The 16512-nt window shown below is 37.0% G+C and overlaps 1 protein-coding gene across 1 annotated transcript; it reads right to left on the bottom strand.

Annotated features, from left to right (window-relative positions):
- Positions 1-161: 161 nt before the first annotated feature.
- On the bottom strand, positions 162-16204 carry LOC309862994 (transmembrane protease serine 11B-like protein). Its single transcript, XM_082727439.1, has 10 exons — positions 16108-16204; positions 9702-9817; positions 8173-8291; positions 8007-8074; positions 4944-5104; positions 4195-4233; positions 3498-3672; positions 2398-2657; positions 1815-1957; positions 162-1028 (listed from the first exon to the last, which is right to left on the bottom strand). Exons 1-10 carry the CDS (start codon positions 16113-16115, stop codon positions 867-869), a joined length of 1251 nt encoding a protein of 416 aa, XP_082583565.1. The 5' UTR covers positions 16116-16204; the 3' UTR covers positions 162-866.
- Positions 16205-16512: the final 308 nt, after the last annotated feature.

The raw sequence follows: 16512 nt of genomic DNA, 5'->3' as shown, positions 1-16512 counted from the left end.
CCTCTAGCCTGAAGGTCAATTTCTAACTACCTTCCAGCCTTCTCTCAACCCGTAGACCAAGTGGAAACAAGAACAGAAAAAGAGGGGGGAAAAAGAGCAAAAAATAAAACAAGGAAACCACATACACACAAAAAGAAATTTGTCATTGTACAAAGACAGTCTGCTTTCAAATGTATTTTAATTAAAATACATTATACATTTTCATGGTTCATAGCTACTTCTTTTTATATGTGTTACAGAAGAAGAATTTCCACAAAAACCTGTATCAACACTGAAGAATTACTGTACCTGGTCTCTGGAGGTCTAAAATGCGTTTTGCAGAGTTTTGCTGATGGTGAGATTGTTTCACAGTGATTTCAAAAGTCGGTCAAGCTCCCCATACAAACAAGAGACTAGAATTCAGTGCCTGATTCTGGTCAGCGTCAGTTTACAATCATCCTCCTTCCTCAAATGCTATGACATGAAGGCAGATAGAGCATATTTCAACCCGACCCTCAGAAAGTGTTGGTTCCAGTCTCTCACAGTGCTGCCAGATAACTTGCAATGAAATTTCATAATTCCAGAAAGTCTGAGTGACTCAAACCAATAGCTTTATGCCACATCAAGGCATGACGCTGGTTCATACAAGAGAGAAATAGTAATTGTCCTTTTTAAATAGGAGCACTTTCTTTGCTCAGGTCTTCTTGACTAAACATGAGATTTACTTTGTAAGTCTGCTTAAAATTCAAGTTCATAAATATTCCCTCAGGACCACAATTCTTTCAAGACAGCCATTGTACACACTAATTTAAAATGCATGCTAAATAAGGTTGGGAGTAACCTTAGGCAAAAGTGACTTCAGAGAGTTGCTACAAGATGCTTTTCTCTTAGATACCGGTCTTGGAGGCAATCCAGTTGCGGTAGGCAGTCACTCGCATATAGACCCCTGGCTTATTGACTTCACCACATTCTTCTCCCCAGCTCACGATTCCAACAAGGTACCAGATATTTCGAGAATTGGGATGAACTAGTGGACCTCCAGAGTCACCCTAAATAAAACAAAGAACAGTGATCATTATGAGAATTAACTTTTTGTGATTCATGCTTCATGCAGACCAGAGGAAAATGTATGGTGTAAATCCCTGCATCACCCTTTACCCCTTCTGTGGCTGGAGTATAGTCTCGGGAGCTCTTTGGTGTTAAGTTGAATCTTGAAAGCATGAACTGATAAGTTATAAGGTCTAGTTCTATAAGAAAGCCTTTGGGAGACAAATATTATAGATGTACTTGCAGAACAGGGCTTTATATCTGAGAAAAGTAGCTAAAACCCTGGCCACGGAGAGGCCAAGAAGGTAAGAGATAGGGGCTGGAAGTAGTTGAAAATTCTCGGAGACTAACCCTTTACTGAAATACGGTTAAGACTATGGACTGTGATGCTAGAAGCCCTTGTGTGCCAGCTTTTCCACTTGCTATGTGCTCTTGTGCAGTTCTGTTTACCTTCTTGTGACTCAGTTTTCTCATCTGTAAAATGGTAATGGTAGTATCTACATCACAAGGTTGTGATGAGGATTAAATGAAGTGTTTGTAGAAGACTCAGTCCATGCTTGGCTCAGAGTAATTCCAACTTAAGTATTTGTTAAACACTTACAAACATACATTGCATGTAGTGGAAAATTACTTTAGCACCAAAACTAGAGGGGGTTTAATAGAATTGTTAAAGGACAAATTAACAGAAGCATACAATTGTCTCCATGTTGATAATTTTCATAAAATAAGAGCAATTATTTATACACTCTTATATACTCTTGGTCAGTATGACTAGTGTCCAGACTTACCTGGCAGGCATCTATATTTCCTTCCAAGTACCCAGCACATAGCATTGTGTCGGATACCAAACCATCATATCCTTCCCTAGAATTACAAGTGTTTGTGTCAATGATCTTCACAGGTGCCTTCTGAAGTACCTCTGGGTATTTACCTAAAGGGAGTAAACATCACCAGTAAAAGAGCTGCTCTGAAACAGAGCAGGGTGGAAAGCTTCTTTTGTCCTCTGTGCATAAAACCTACATTTGACTTTTGCCTATTCTTAAGTTTAAATAGAAACTTTCAAAGAATAGTTTGAGGTCTTTTAAATGCTGTCTTTCCATGTCCTTTTCTCTTGTCTTATATATTTAAACCAGAACTTTCTCAGCTAGTTACTCCAGGTTGGGGAGTTTCTACAACCAACTGGTCTCCACAGAATTTTCCAAACCAAGGCAATTTGAGAAGCCATAACTCCATAAGCATTATTTCCTGAGACATGGCCTGGGAGAACTAGGCATCCTGAAGTAATTGATGCCTTTCACTCTGTACCTTGGTCACCATTTCTTCTTGATGCTTTTGTATTCAAGCACTATGGTAAACCTTCACTGAACTTACCATTATATGAAAGTGCTCCCCATCCTGTAACAACAACTCCTTCACCTGGTGGAAAAACCTGTGTGGCTTCAGGAAGGCAAACTCGATGTACATCGTTCTGAAACAAGACTTTTGTAGTGAGCTGTATAACTGCAATATCATCATGATGTTCACCCTGGATGTAGTCTTCATGAACAATAATTTGTTGAACATAATGTTGCATATAGGGGGGATTTACTCTGGTGCCAAAGCTGACAGTATAGTTTTTTGGATTGTTTGTCCTAAAGAAAGAAGAATTATGTATTTTGTATTTATCTCAAAATAATAACATAAACAATGAATTTTGGAACACTAAAAAATTAAATTAAATTAAATTTAAAAAAATAGAAATACAGACTGCGTCTACTGTATTCTTTTCATTACATTAATATTTCTTTGCTGTATAGCTCATTAGCAGTGATAGTCTGGTTTTTAAAATTCATTTAAAAATCTTGTTTGAGTTCCTATACCATATGCTATGTAAAGTAATGGGAATATGGAAATAAAAATTAATAGTCATACCTTCAAGAAATGGGCATAAAATGAAAGATGGGCATAAACACAGACATTTGTAATTGCTTAGTGCTTTGTATCTAATTAGTGGGACGACAAACAGGTGGACTTAAATCTGCATGCTCTAGGGAAGAGATTTCTTAGGGAAAGTAGCATTTTGAGTCACAGTTACCTAAAATATCAGAGAAGGGGATAGGCATGTGCAGAAGGGGAGGGAGGTATGACATAAGATGATATGTTTTAGCAACTATGAGTCGTTAGGGATGTCTAGACTATAAAGTGATGAGAGATAAGGATCATATGAGAAAAAAATGTAGTATCAAGAATGAATGACTCTTAGCGTTTTTATTCATATGAGAAAAAAAATGTAGTATCAAGAATGAATGACTCTTAGCGTTTTTATAGGTAATGCAGAAAAATCTTAGATTGGCTTCCTATATAAACTGTCTTCCAAGCCAGGACACTTGAAATGAGAGTGCTACTGATAATGAAGCTGGGAAAACAGGTAAGAACCGCAACTGTTCCAGGGTCTTTGGTCTCCCTATCCCTGGGCAACATGAAGAACTTACTTTTGAAAGCAGTGAGCTGCAGTCACCAAATATCTTTCACTGATCAAAGATGCCCCGCAGTGGTGTTGGCCGTTTTTTTTGAGAGTTGCTTGCCATGGCCATTCTCCTCTCTCAGCGTTGGAACCTCCCCTGATTCTGTCATATGTAGCTGACATCCTTGCTCGTGTCCCACAGCCTGTCAGAGTCAGTTTTGTTCCATTGAGAGTAGGAAGATGATGTTTATTTGATTATAAAGCAGAGAGTAAACTGAATTATTCTTGTATGGTTCTATCTGACAATATCTTGCACTGAAGAGGATAGGTTATAATTTGCACAAGAATCACTAGCAGACCTTGGATCACCTCCATACCCAGCATAGGATCTCCAAGATTCTTCAGCACTTGGAGAATATGAGAGGTATGGAAGGCAGATAAAGTCACAGTTAAGTCCATGGGCTCTGCCACCCTGTCTGAATTCTAACCATATCATTCACAAGCTGGATGACCTTGGGCAGATTGTTTCACTTCTTTGTGCTTCAGTTTCCCCATACTCAAATGGGATGATAATAATAATATCTACCTTTGGGACCGATGTGAGGACTAAATGATTTGTATGTCAAGTGCCTGATTAGAATTGTGCCTAGTTAACAGTAACAAGTCTTGACTGTTATGTCTTAGATCATCTCACACATTTAATTAAGAAAAGTATCTGAACTTACGGTTGTTGATAATCTTTTCAGCATCAACCTTACTGATTTCTGAAACAGAACAAAAGCTCATGGTAAACATAGTACCTAACATTAATCCATTGACCCTAGGGCCGATGAAGTAAGATGCTTAGTTCAGCAGAGCAGGAGGGGTCCAGAAAATAATTTTGAATCTCAGGATAAAATGTCAGTAGAAAAGAGAGAGTATGGGTTTATTTGAATTGTTCTTCTACTTTATGTGAAGGTATGATATGGAAATACCACCTTCATAGTTCCACATGAGAGACTTCTTTTTTATTTGATTGGAACTGTATTCTTTATCAAGTAAGTGGAAAATTGCTGGTAACTTTTCTCGGGGGAACAGGAAGACCGGCAAGTGAATCTGATTCCTGTCAGTGCACAAAAATAATTTTTAGAAGTGACCTGTCTTATAATGGCAGATTGTATGCTATTTTTGAATGTTATAGGAGATCATGAAAAAATACACAAGATACACCATTACTTTTAAGGACTGTTCAGAGCTTTACTATTTGCTTTATAATGAAAAGCAGTTTTCCCCCCAGAACTGCTTTCAGTTATGCTATTATTGCAATTTGAATATTATGTTCTCAATAAGAGAGAACACAAATTATTGCTCTGATATAAAATAATGACATAGTCATTGAAAAAATTGAATATCAGCTTTGTGCATGGTACTTGTGATGTATGTTAGAAATAAAAAGATGAGAGTAACACTGCTCCTATTTAATACATTAGCTTACCCATGAGCCTGAGAGAATTAGGATCTGTGGTCAGAGAGCCTGCATGGTTCCTCAGCATCTGACGTAAGATGCTTTCAATTCTTCTTCTTGTGTTTTCCTTCATTGACCTGGAAGCCTTGAATACTAGCCATATATGTGCAGTGACACTGTTGTCATGAGGACTAGAAACAAGATAAGTATGTTTCAACAAAATAAACATATTTCATATATTGTTTAAAAATAGCATTTCTGGGGCACCTGGGTGGCTCAATGGGTTAAGCCTCTGCCTTCAGCTCAGGTCATGATCTCAGGGGTCCTGGGATTGAGCCCCACATCAGGCTCTCTGCTCAGCAGGGAGCCTGCTCCCCCCCCCTCTCTGCCTGCTTCTCTGCCTACTTGTGATCTCTCTCTCTCTGTGTCAAATAAATAAATAAATAAATAAATGAATAAATAAAATCTTTAGAAAAAATAGCATTTCCTTCCTCATTCCCTGTTCTTTTGTATTTTTATTTATTCTGCTTTGTTATGGGTTTGTGTAGTAACTTCATTTTTGGTTAAACACAGGATCATGCATCTGCCTACACTTATTTGGTGACAGTAAGCATGCAGCTCTAGTATTCATCTTAGAGGACAAGTAGTTCTATAAATCTGAAAAATAGGAAAGGTTTGAGCATAAGGTAGAATTACCACAGAAGAGGGATTGAGCCCTGAATCAGGCTTTTTGCTTAGTGTGGAGTCTACCTGGGTCTCTCTCTCCCTCTCTGCCTGCATCTTCCACTCATGATTGCTCGCTCGCTCTCTCTCTCTCATGCTCTCACTCTCTCTATATAAAATAAATAATTTTTTAAAAAAGAAGTACCACGTAAGAACTGGGCTCACTTATTCTTGTATTCACCAAACATTTACTGAGCAACTTGCTATAGACAAGTGACTGGAATAGGTACTACTAGGTCTTGCAAGGGTGATTAACACATGGTTCCTATCCTCCAGGTATTTCCAGATTTCTAGGAGATAAGACATGTACACAAATTACTACAATAAATTAGGCAGAAGCAATGATATTTATTTTATCTTATCTTCAATAGAAGGGTAACTCATTTTTTGCTTAAAGAATCAGAGAAATTTTCATGGAAGAGGTGACATTTACACTGGACCTTAAATTATTGTTTCACTATTTCGTTATCAAACAAAATTTCATCAGGCAGAGAAGAGGAAGAGTACTACTCCCGACTAACTGGAGAGCCATAATTAATTAGCATCTACTGGGCATCTACTATATTTTCACATTTATTATCACACTTAAACTTTGCAACAACCTTGCAACATAGGTGTCATTATCTTCGTTTTATAGACGGGGAAGAATGGAAGCTCTGAGCTGCTACCTAATATGCTTGAGATAACACAGCTACTGAATCAAACCAGATTCAGTACAATTGACTCTGTAACCCAGGATTTTCAAACTGTACTGTCTCTTTATGCCCAGTCACAGAGACAACAATGTCTAGGAGATTGGGCTCAGATGGAAGAGGACATTTAAGGCTAGTCAAGCAGTAGCAGTAATGAGAAGCTGTCGAATAAAACTGTACTTGAGGAAGATGAACCTGACCCTGGTGTTCAAGCAAGATTGGTTTGGAATTCAGAAAGGGGTGACAAACCCCAGAGGTTGAGCAGCAGACATGTAGGAATTGTAAGCAGCTTTGAGGCCAGTGTCTGAAGTGGCACTATTATGCTTTGACTCTTTCTCATGGATGACTAATGTTTTGGCATATAAATCAGTAACTTGTGCTAAGAAGCACTCAGTACACACAGGTTTGATTATCATAGGAGGGTGTACCAAAATGAAAATCTCTGTCCTGCAGCCTCTCCATCACTTCCTTTGGGCCTGTCCTTCCCATAGATAAGTAACGTTACATGCGTGGGAAGAAAAGCAGAAGCTCTCCAGTGGTCGCGATGATCTCTGAAAGATGCCTGGGCCCTTCCACTTTAGCCTTCCATCTCTTTCCAATACTAAAATCAACCCTCCAGGTTAATTCTAACTGAGATCTTTGATGTGTTCTGCAAGTCCAGAAGTCCCATGAGTTTCAGGAGCAGAGGAAGAAGGCAGGCATATTGTCTGGTGCCAATGATGAAGGCAAAAGCAAAACATATTTCATTGGAAATGTGTTTATTTGCAAATATTCCCATACATTTCTTCTTTGATCCCAAGTCTAGTTTTATGAGAGGCAGTGACTGTGCTATTTCATGGATTGATGAGAAGAATCAAAGTGATATATTAACTCACCCAAAGCTCTGGGGCTGCTATGTGACAAAGGCTGGGCTCAGGTTGACTAACTCCTGTTCTTGGGCTCCTCTGCTATCTCATGTACTCTAAACCCCCATGAAGAGGACACATAGCATGTTTTACGTATAGACTAGAAGGACCTCCTTGTCATCAAATCTTGGTGTAGATAACTACCTGTAAGAATTCTAGGGTAGTTCCACAGGTATTTAGCTGACTTGCAAGTGAAAAGACATGAGAAAACAGGGTCTGTATTTACACTACTGCTAAAATGTTTTACTATCAGACGTTGGTCAAAGGGATCATCTGCTATTTGCTGGACATAAAAACTCAAGAAACTTGAGTTATGAGGGGTTTAATGAATAATAAGTTCTCAATAGATCTAATGAATAAATAGAGAGCCCAATCTTTTGTGCTTTTTTTTAAATTAAGATTTTATTTATTTATTTGAGAGTTGGAGAGAGAACACAAGTAAGCAGAGCAGCAGGCAGAGGAACAGGCAGAGGGAGAAGGAGAAGCAGGCTTCCCTTCAAGCAGGGAGCTGATGTGAGGCTCGATCCCAGGACTCTGGGATCATGACCTGAGCTGAAGGTAGCTCCTTAACCAACTGAGGCACCCAGGGGCCCCCCTTTGCTTTGGTTTTATATTGAACAATTATTCTGACATTTAACTTAGGGTGATACTGTTTATTAGTAATTTATTGACTCATGATTATTATATTTCAAAATTCTTCTTACAGAGGTACTTGAAATACATGTCTACAAATGGGTTGATCTCTTTTCTAACTGCTATTATTAGTTACTTACACCAGTGTGATGACTTGAGAATTGATATATTGTCTGTAAATACTAGAACTTTGAAATGCATCAACCATCTGTTAAAGAGAACATAGAGCCAAACATCAAATTCCAATAATATATTTATATTTTACAGAACTAACAATGAAATAAATATACGAAAAGACTAACTTACCTTAGTCTCAAGAATTTTGCTAAGATAGTTATTTTCCAGTGACGTCTCTCTTTGATAATTACTGTTATATGGAATATCCAAAACTGTAAATCTACCTTGGTAGTAATAGGTTGTATTTTCTGTAAGTTAAAGTGAGCCAAGAATTATTTAAGTGAAATGGATTTCAAATGCAAATATAGATTACCTAGTAATACCAACTAGTAAATATTGTGCTTGTATTTTACACTGATATAGCCCATGAATCCTCTGTCACAGTCGATTAGATATCCTGGGCATTGTGAAAAGTGTATACTGGACCCGTAATGCAGCAAATATAGATATAGACAAAGGTAAGAAGAAAGAGTAGTATCTTGATTGAGACAGATAGGACTATATAAAGAAATGAGATTTATGTCCCATAACCATCAGACTATGAATAAAAATAGTTATCATTTATTATGTACCATGGGAAGATACTTTATAAAACACATATGAAGTATATATATATATATTTTTTTTTTTTTTTCAGGAGAAATGTGGTCTCAGAGATATCCAGTAACTTATGTAGTATATAGCTACTAAGAGACAAGGATCAAATTTGATTTGACTACTGAGTCTACACCTAACCAATTATATTTCCTTCCCAACGTTTCATGGACACTAAGCCATTTGGTATATGATACATCTTGCCCCTAAATGTGATAGATATTAAGCTGTTATATAGCACCTAGCATATAGTAAGCACTAAATCAATATTAATACTATTTTGCAATATGATCATTGCTTTTGAAGACTGTGATGAAAGAGACAAGCTCAATATGGATACAATCATTACATGAGGCAATAATAAGGATATAATTTTAAATGAGAATGTTAATTGTTTCTCTACAGTTTCTATCTGAATGCAGAGAATTAAAGCACTGTAATTAAAATAAAATATGACTTACTATTATAAATATGGTGAAAATATTTCATATTGAGAAAGGTAATAGAAAAGGAAGTCAGAAAGTTCTAAAGAAATGCTGGAAATGGTTTGTTTATGAACAATAATTTGTGAACCAACATTGTTAATTGTAGTTAGTCTGTCTGGGGTTCATGGATCTTTTACTATAGAGACCAAACTTTGCAATGGTAGGTTATTTGACTTTACCATAAGTAGTAAAAAAAAAAAAATACATCTTGAAACTATTCAGCTTTCTTTTTAATTCAGAGTTCACAGTGCACCCTTTAGTTCTTTATTTAGATTCTTTTATCTTAATATTCTAATTATAAAGTCATATAATACCATCTTGGTAGGTTACTTTTTCTGACTATCAATTATCTATCTGTACATTCATATCTGTATATTGTATACATTCTTTTACTTGTGTATATTCAAAAGATGTCTGCAATACAGTGCTTGGTAAATGCATGTTTCTGGGATCTTGGGTCATTTATGGCCATTTTAAAGGAAGATAGATAATTTCCTGTTTGCAATATCTTGTATTTGGTAGAAATGGAAATAAAGTTTACAACAAACTGAAATAACTAAAAATGTATTCTTTACCAACCTACTGCCAGAAAATGAACCAGGAGACCAATAGTTATTCCCAGGATTGCCAACACTCCAAACACAATGAGGGCAATCATCCATACTGGCAAAGATGGACGGGAAGCTGTGACCGGTCTGCAAGTAAAGGATCAAAATACAAGAGGTATATCAGAAATTCAGAAATAAATCACAGGCATTCCAAATCTTTATTTCTTTCCTCTTGCTCACTCCCAGAAGCTCAGTTTAGACATCACAGTAGCAAAAAGTATATGAAGAAAATAAAGAAAATGAAGAAAGGAAGAAAGGAAGAGCACAAAAGAAAGAAAGGAAGGAAGGAGAAGAAAGAGAAAAGTTTAAAATCGAACCTCTCTGGATTTATGCTATGAAATTATTTTTCAGGAGTAGGATGTGTCTAGTTCCCTCCCACCAGAGACAGAGTTAGTATCAATAAATGAACAACTTGCCAAGTTAGGGAGGAAAGAGGGAGGAAAACAGAATGTCTTAGAAGTTCTTTATGGGGGTGCCTGGGTGGCTCAGTGGGTTAAAGCCTCTGCCTTCAGCTAAGGTCATGATCCCAGGGTCCTGGGATCGAGCCCCGCATCGGGCTCTCTGCTCAGTGGGGAGCCTGTTTCCTCCTCTCTCTCTGCCTGCCTCTCTGCCTACTTGTGATTTCTGTCTGTCAAATAAATAAATAAAATCTTTAAAAAAAAAAAAAAAAGAAGTTCTTTATGCCAAAGCCTATCATAATTTTTGAAGTATGATCATGATTCTATTTTATTTGCTATGCCCTTATGCACAAAGAACACACACAAATATGAATTACTATATTGGGTGAGAGCAGGGTCCATCTTTCTTACTAGCTTATTTATGGCTGTTGTTCCAAGAGATATTTTGTAGAAAAGCATGCTGTTCAACCTATTAGTAAGTATTCTTACTGTGTTTCATTTAGACAACAAATAGGTATTGCTTAAATTGAAGTAGGGATTTGGGGTAAATTTCCAGATGAAGAGGCATGAGAAGATAGTCTAGGAAGAGGGAACAACAAGCAGTGCTTAAAGAATGGCCACCAATTCAATTTTATTGCAGCAAACTCTGTGTCATGGATTGGCCAAAGATGAAACTGGGCAGTATAATGGCTAATTTTAAGTGTCAACTTTGGCTAGGCTATATTGCCAAGTTGTTTAGTTTAACACAAGTCTACACATTGTTGTGAAGTATTCTGTAGCTCTAATCAACATTTATAATCAGTTGACTTTAAGATATAAGTGCATGGGCTTCAACCAATCATTTGAAGGACTTAAGAGCTAAAACTGAGCTTTTAATGAGAAGAAAAAAATTCTGCCTTGGGAGTAGAAATCCTACCTGAGTTGCCAGCTTTATCAACCATAAAATTGTGTGAAGCAATTCTGTTAAATAAAATCTATCTTAGATACATAGATCCCATGGTTTTATATCTATATATATATTTATACGCCTAGCTAGCTAGCTATCCATTGGGAGAGAAAGGAGAGAAATAGACAGGGGAGGATTAAGAGGAAATAGAAAGAGAAACAGGTATCCTATTGTTTGTTTCCCTGGAAAATCCTCTTCCTCTGTTGTTACACAAAGGTGTTTATATTTTGTCTTAAATATTGAGGCTCCTCCAAGTATGACTGGAGGACAGCCTTTTTCAAAATCACCTGGAAGTGCTTACTAAATATACAGAAAATTATATTTTACAATCCTACAATCTCAGATCTAGTTAATTCAAACTCCTGAAAGCGTCTGTGAATTTGCAGTTTAACACTCAGTGATGAAAATTTTTGCTAAACTATAGGCTATCTTCACAACAAAATTGGAAAACTTTAATCTAGCCAGGCCTATCGCCAGGGCATTCAGATTAGAAGTGGCTTTGAAGGGGTGCCTGGGTGGCTCAGTCAGTGAACCATCTGCCTTCAGGTCATGATCCCAGGGTCCTGGGATGGAGCCCTGCTTTGGGCTCCCTGCTCTGCTGTGGGAGCCTGCTTCTGCTTCTCCCTCTTCCTCTGTCCCTCTGCACAGCTCACGCTTGCATGCTCTCCCTCTGTCTCTCTAGTGTGTTCACTCTCAAATAAAAAAAAAAATGAAATCTGGGGCGCCTGGGTGGCTCAGTGGGTTAAAGCCTCTACCTTCGGCTCAGATCATGATCCCAGGGTCCTGGGGTCAAGCCCCGCATCGGGCTCTCTGCTTAGCAGGGAGCCTGCTTCCTCCTCTCAATCTGTTTGCCTCTCTGCCTGCTTGTGATCTCTCTCTGTCAAATCAGTAAATAAAATCTTTAAAAAAATGAAATCTTAGAAAAAAGAAAGAAGGGACATTGGAGAGGTATCTATTTGATGTATTGGATCTCAGATAAAAATAAATTGGATTGATGCTTTCAGGAAAACAAGTTTTTGTATCTGATTTTTTTTTTTAATACATCCCCTGTTGATTTTTTTTCCTTTCTCTTTGAAAACTATTTCATACTTCTCTTTTCCTCAAACCTCCAGCACCTTTTATCCCATCCTCAATCTGAGCTGACCGGGTCCACTGAGAAAATTAAAGGTGTCAGAAGAGAATATTTACTACTCCATCATCACATTTGTAAACTTCTCATCTGTACCCCACACTCTGCTTTTTCCTCACGTTTCTGTAGGTAAACTGTACCCCCGTCTTAAGGCAACCTCTCCATCATCTCGTCTCACTCTCCAACCTGCTTCTAATCTATGTTCCAGCCATTTCATGCTAACCAGACTTCCATGGACAACCAAACTCCTTCACACCTCCATGTCCTCACGCATACTCTGATTCTTCTGCCTAAAGGGTCCACCTCAGGTCTACCTGGTAGCTCCCACTCAGACTTTATCACTAAACTCTGTCATCTCCTCCTTATTGAGGTCTCCCATGGCTCACCCGAATATGATCTACACTGAGAGTATTTTGTATTTTCACATGGCAATCTTTTCACCTCTAATGGAGGCCATGCTATTGTCTGGTCCAAGTCATTAATTATTGTTGATGTTGTTACTGTTTTATACCTAAAAGCCATATTGTGGGGTCTAGTACATCATAGACAGTGTTTGTTGAAGCAGAGAATAAATGAAGCCAAGGGCTATTGAGGACAAGTAGGTTATGAAGGATATATAGATCAGAGGGATACAAATTATGGAAAGCCTTCAGTACTAATCAAAAGAGTTTTTTACTTTATCTGAAATGACAACATAAGTATATGCAGTGCTTAAGGAGATGAATCTGCAGTCTGCGTAATGATGGTTTAAAGAAGGGAGAAAAATAAAAGGAGGACCAATGAGCACAGAGGCGTATATAATCAATGGGAATGGAGGGATGGATTGTGGTAGTAAGAAAAGAAACAAAGTCATGAATTTGAGAACATTTACAGTAGGATATTTGTCAGAATGTGGTAATTAATTAGCTGTCATGGTAAAGGATAGGGATAGGTCAAAGATGACACAAGATTTTATCTTGAGAAGTAAAAAAAAGTCAAATGAAGTGTAGGAGAGGTAACTCGGGGAAAAGTGTTAAATATTTTACATCTGAAATTTAAGAGACCTTTAAATTTCCAGTAAACAAATGGAGATGTTGGACTGGCAGTTAGCTGAGTGAGGCACCATAGTTGGGGTTAACTTAGGAGTCACCCCAGAACAGGGAACAAACAAAGCTGTGAAACTGGATCAGTAAATTCAGTGCTTGTTATATAAAATAGAGTACAAAACTGACATTTCTCTTCCTGAGGCAAACGTTTGTTTTCATTCTAACTACAACTAATTTATCTCCATTTTTTCATGCCTTACCTGATTTTCATAGTCTCATTGTTTGACATCACTCAAAGACTTTAAATTTTCAACATGTGTTTCTTAAGTATAAAAATTTAAGACTTGTCCACCTTTCGGGGATGGGTAGTATTTACTTCACCTTCTAGGCGTTCAGCTCCACCAAGACGACTTTGTTGTCCACTTGGTTCTTTAATCTTTGCTCCATATCCTTTCCTTACTTTTCTGCTCCCATTAATTGGCATTGATTACTTTTCTTTTCTTAAAAGTCTCTTAACTGGGGATATATTTATATATTTCTTGTTTTGTCTAGTTTTGTTTTTTAAATTTTTAGATCAGGACAGGACTTCATATAGATTTGGGCAAAGTTTTTTCTTTTATCTTTACAGTTTGTTTTAGGGCTGGTATTCTTAGAAGAACAGAAATAAATCTAAATCTATTAAAATCTGATCAAGTAAGATATCTTAGAATTCATCCAGACACTATAGCTTTAAAGAAGACTGAAATATCTTCCTAATTTTCATTTGTCTTTCATCAAAAGTGCAGTAGAATTTTATAGTTACGTTCCCAATCCTCTTTTTCCATTTTGATTATTGCTTGTCAGCAGCTCAGATGTTTCTCTCAGATGCAGCTACCCTTAACTGATAACCTAAAGATCTTACACACCATTACACAGATTAAATATCTCTTTAAAAATGACAGACTTCCCACAGAGAAAAATCACTCAACGATTTACCCAATATTTCTGGTACTCCATACCATAAATTCATTTGAGAAACCACATAAGGGAGATTACTAGAAGATAATGTAGAATATCTATTGTATCTTACCATAAAAAATAATAACAAAAAACAGCAACAAACTCTTGTCCATGAAATCTTAATGCCAGCTTGGCAAGGATCTAAAACACCACTTTCTCCTGAGAATTTTTCCATTTTGTCCTAGAGAACTACTCTAAGAAAACAATTGAAATTGATAAAATATGGCATTGAAGTCTTTACTTCTACTTCTAGTGTACCTTTTCTTCTCTTGTCCATTCATTATTTAGCCACTCATATGCAACCACAAGATTGCCCAAGGTCTCCTCAAAAGCACCTGCAGAAACAACTAGGTTTCCAAATACCCCCAAGCTCTTCCGGCAAAATAATGCCTCAGTCTGTGGGAAGTTAACCACTAAATTATGGTTGAACCTTTCCTAGGTGATTAGGAGTACTTGGAAACAATGGATTAATCCTTTGAAATATTTCAGGTGAAGACTTTCCACAAGTGTTAAAATGTCGAAGGAGAAGAAGATGCCCTATTTAAAAAACAAAACAAAAAAAAGCACATCCATCCAGCATAAAAATGATGTCTATCTTATAAGTAAAACAACAAAATAATCATCTGTTTACTTTCCACTTACTGAATGTGTATGATCACCCTTTCCTTTACTGATAGATCAGAAATGCAGCTAATAAGAAAACACTGGAATTATAAATAATATAACATATCTAATAAAGAATTTGCACAACAGTAAATTATTTACTTTAGTTCAAAAAAATGTCCTTAGTATATTCCATCACAGAGAGTATGCTCTTTCTAATCACATTTTTACATGAATAGTGATATTGTAAATTACATGTGTGTGTGTATGTCGTAAAGGGTTAATAAATTGACCAAAGATGCAAATTTTTAGAGAAATATTTGTATGAAGCCTGCATTTATATTTTACAGTTATCTGAACATTAAATATTTCATAACTGGTTCACTTTATTTTGTATATTTTGATGAAAATGTCTTGTAGGTTGAAACTGTCTTTTTTTTTTAAATGGTATTGGGGTGCCTGGGTGGCTCAGTGAGTTAAGCCTTTGGCTCAGATCATGATCCCAAGGTCCTGGGATGGGGCCCCGCACCAGGCTCCCTGCTCAGTGAGGAGTCTGCTTCTCCCTCGCCTGCTGCTCCAACCCCTGCTCCTGCCTCTCTCTCTCTGTCTCAAATAAATAAATAAAACCTTTAAAAATATAAGTAAATAAAATGGCATTAATAATCACTGTTCACTTAATGTAATAATTATCTAGTTAGATACTTGAAAAATAAATAGCACATGTCCATACATGATTTTCTTCTAGTTCATGAACATTTTACAGATAAAAATGCATGGTTTATAAATGATTCTATAAGGAACGCCTATGAAGCAATGGTACTGTGAGATTCAAGACAGTATTTATGAAAGCAGTTTAGAAAGTACAAGATATTAAACAAATACAAAGGAGTCATCATCATTATCACCACCAATAATAATTTAACATTTAACAATTTAACAGTTTAACATTTGATTTGTGAGAGAATTTTTCCCTCTGCTTCCTCCTTTGTATTTTACACCAGTCACACAGTCATTTTTCATTCACAGGATGTTAAGCTGCTTGTCACCCTTCTGAAGCATTCTCCAAAGTATGACATAAAACTACAGATCCAGACTCAAAAGCATACGTGTTACAGGGGTGTCTCCATGCAGAAAATCCAAAATGCTGTAGAAAAAATTACAAATCCCCCTCTGAACTCAGTTACTTTACTGCAACCCTTGGGTGGGAATCATATTGGGGAAACAGTTAATTCTAATTATGTCTAATTAGAATTTTGGGCAAGGTAATGTCCACTTACCTATACATAATATGCTGATATAAATTAGGCTGTTGGTGTTAGTACGATAAAGGAAACTTCTGCACTTCTTTTGTCCTGGTCAGTGGTTCTCAGGTAAATGTGCTAACCACAATGATACTTGGGATTTTAAGGGTTGGGTGCAATAGCATCAAGCAATTAAAAGGAAACTCGTTTAACAAGTGTTGATGACATCTATGGAACTGTGGTTTAAAGGAAGAAATGAAAATTCCCTTTGAGTTGAATATTTAGAAAAAGAATAGACACAACTTGGATTGGTTGCCTGAGAGGTCCACCCAGGAAATAGCACCGCAGATTGGTGAATCAGTGCTCTGACTCAGATTCCATCCGGCTCTTTCACGGAGAAGAACTCCTCCTCAGTGAAACCCGCTGAATCCACCAGAGAAG

Source organism: Mustela nivalis (assembly GCF_964662115.1).
Source record: "Mustela nivalis genome assembly, chromosome: 4".
In the NCBI taxonomy this organism is placed as follows: Eukaryota; Metazoa; Chordata; class Mammalia; order Carnivora; family Mustelidae; genus Mustela; species Mustela nivalis.
The sequence above is the reverse complement of the archived record's forward strand: the minus strand, read 5'-3'. Positions and strand labels throughout refer to the sequence as shown.

Coding starts and splice junctions, on each gene's coding strand:
- LOC309862994 (XM_082727439.1), bottom strand. Junction 2,658..3,497: donor GCAGCTCACTGCTTTCAAAA/GTAAGTTCTTCA, acceptor TTCTTTCTTTAG/GACAAACAATCCAAAAAACT. Junction 1,958..2,397: donor GGGAGCACTTTCATATAATG/GTAAGTTCAGTG, acceptor TACTCCCTTTAG/GTAAATACCCAGAGGTACTT.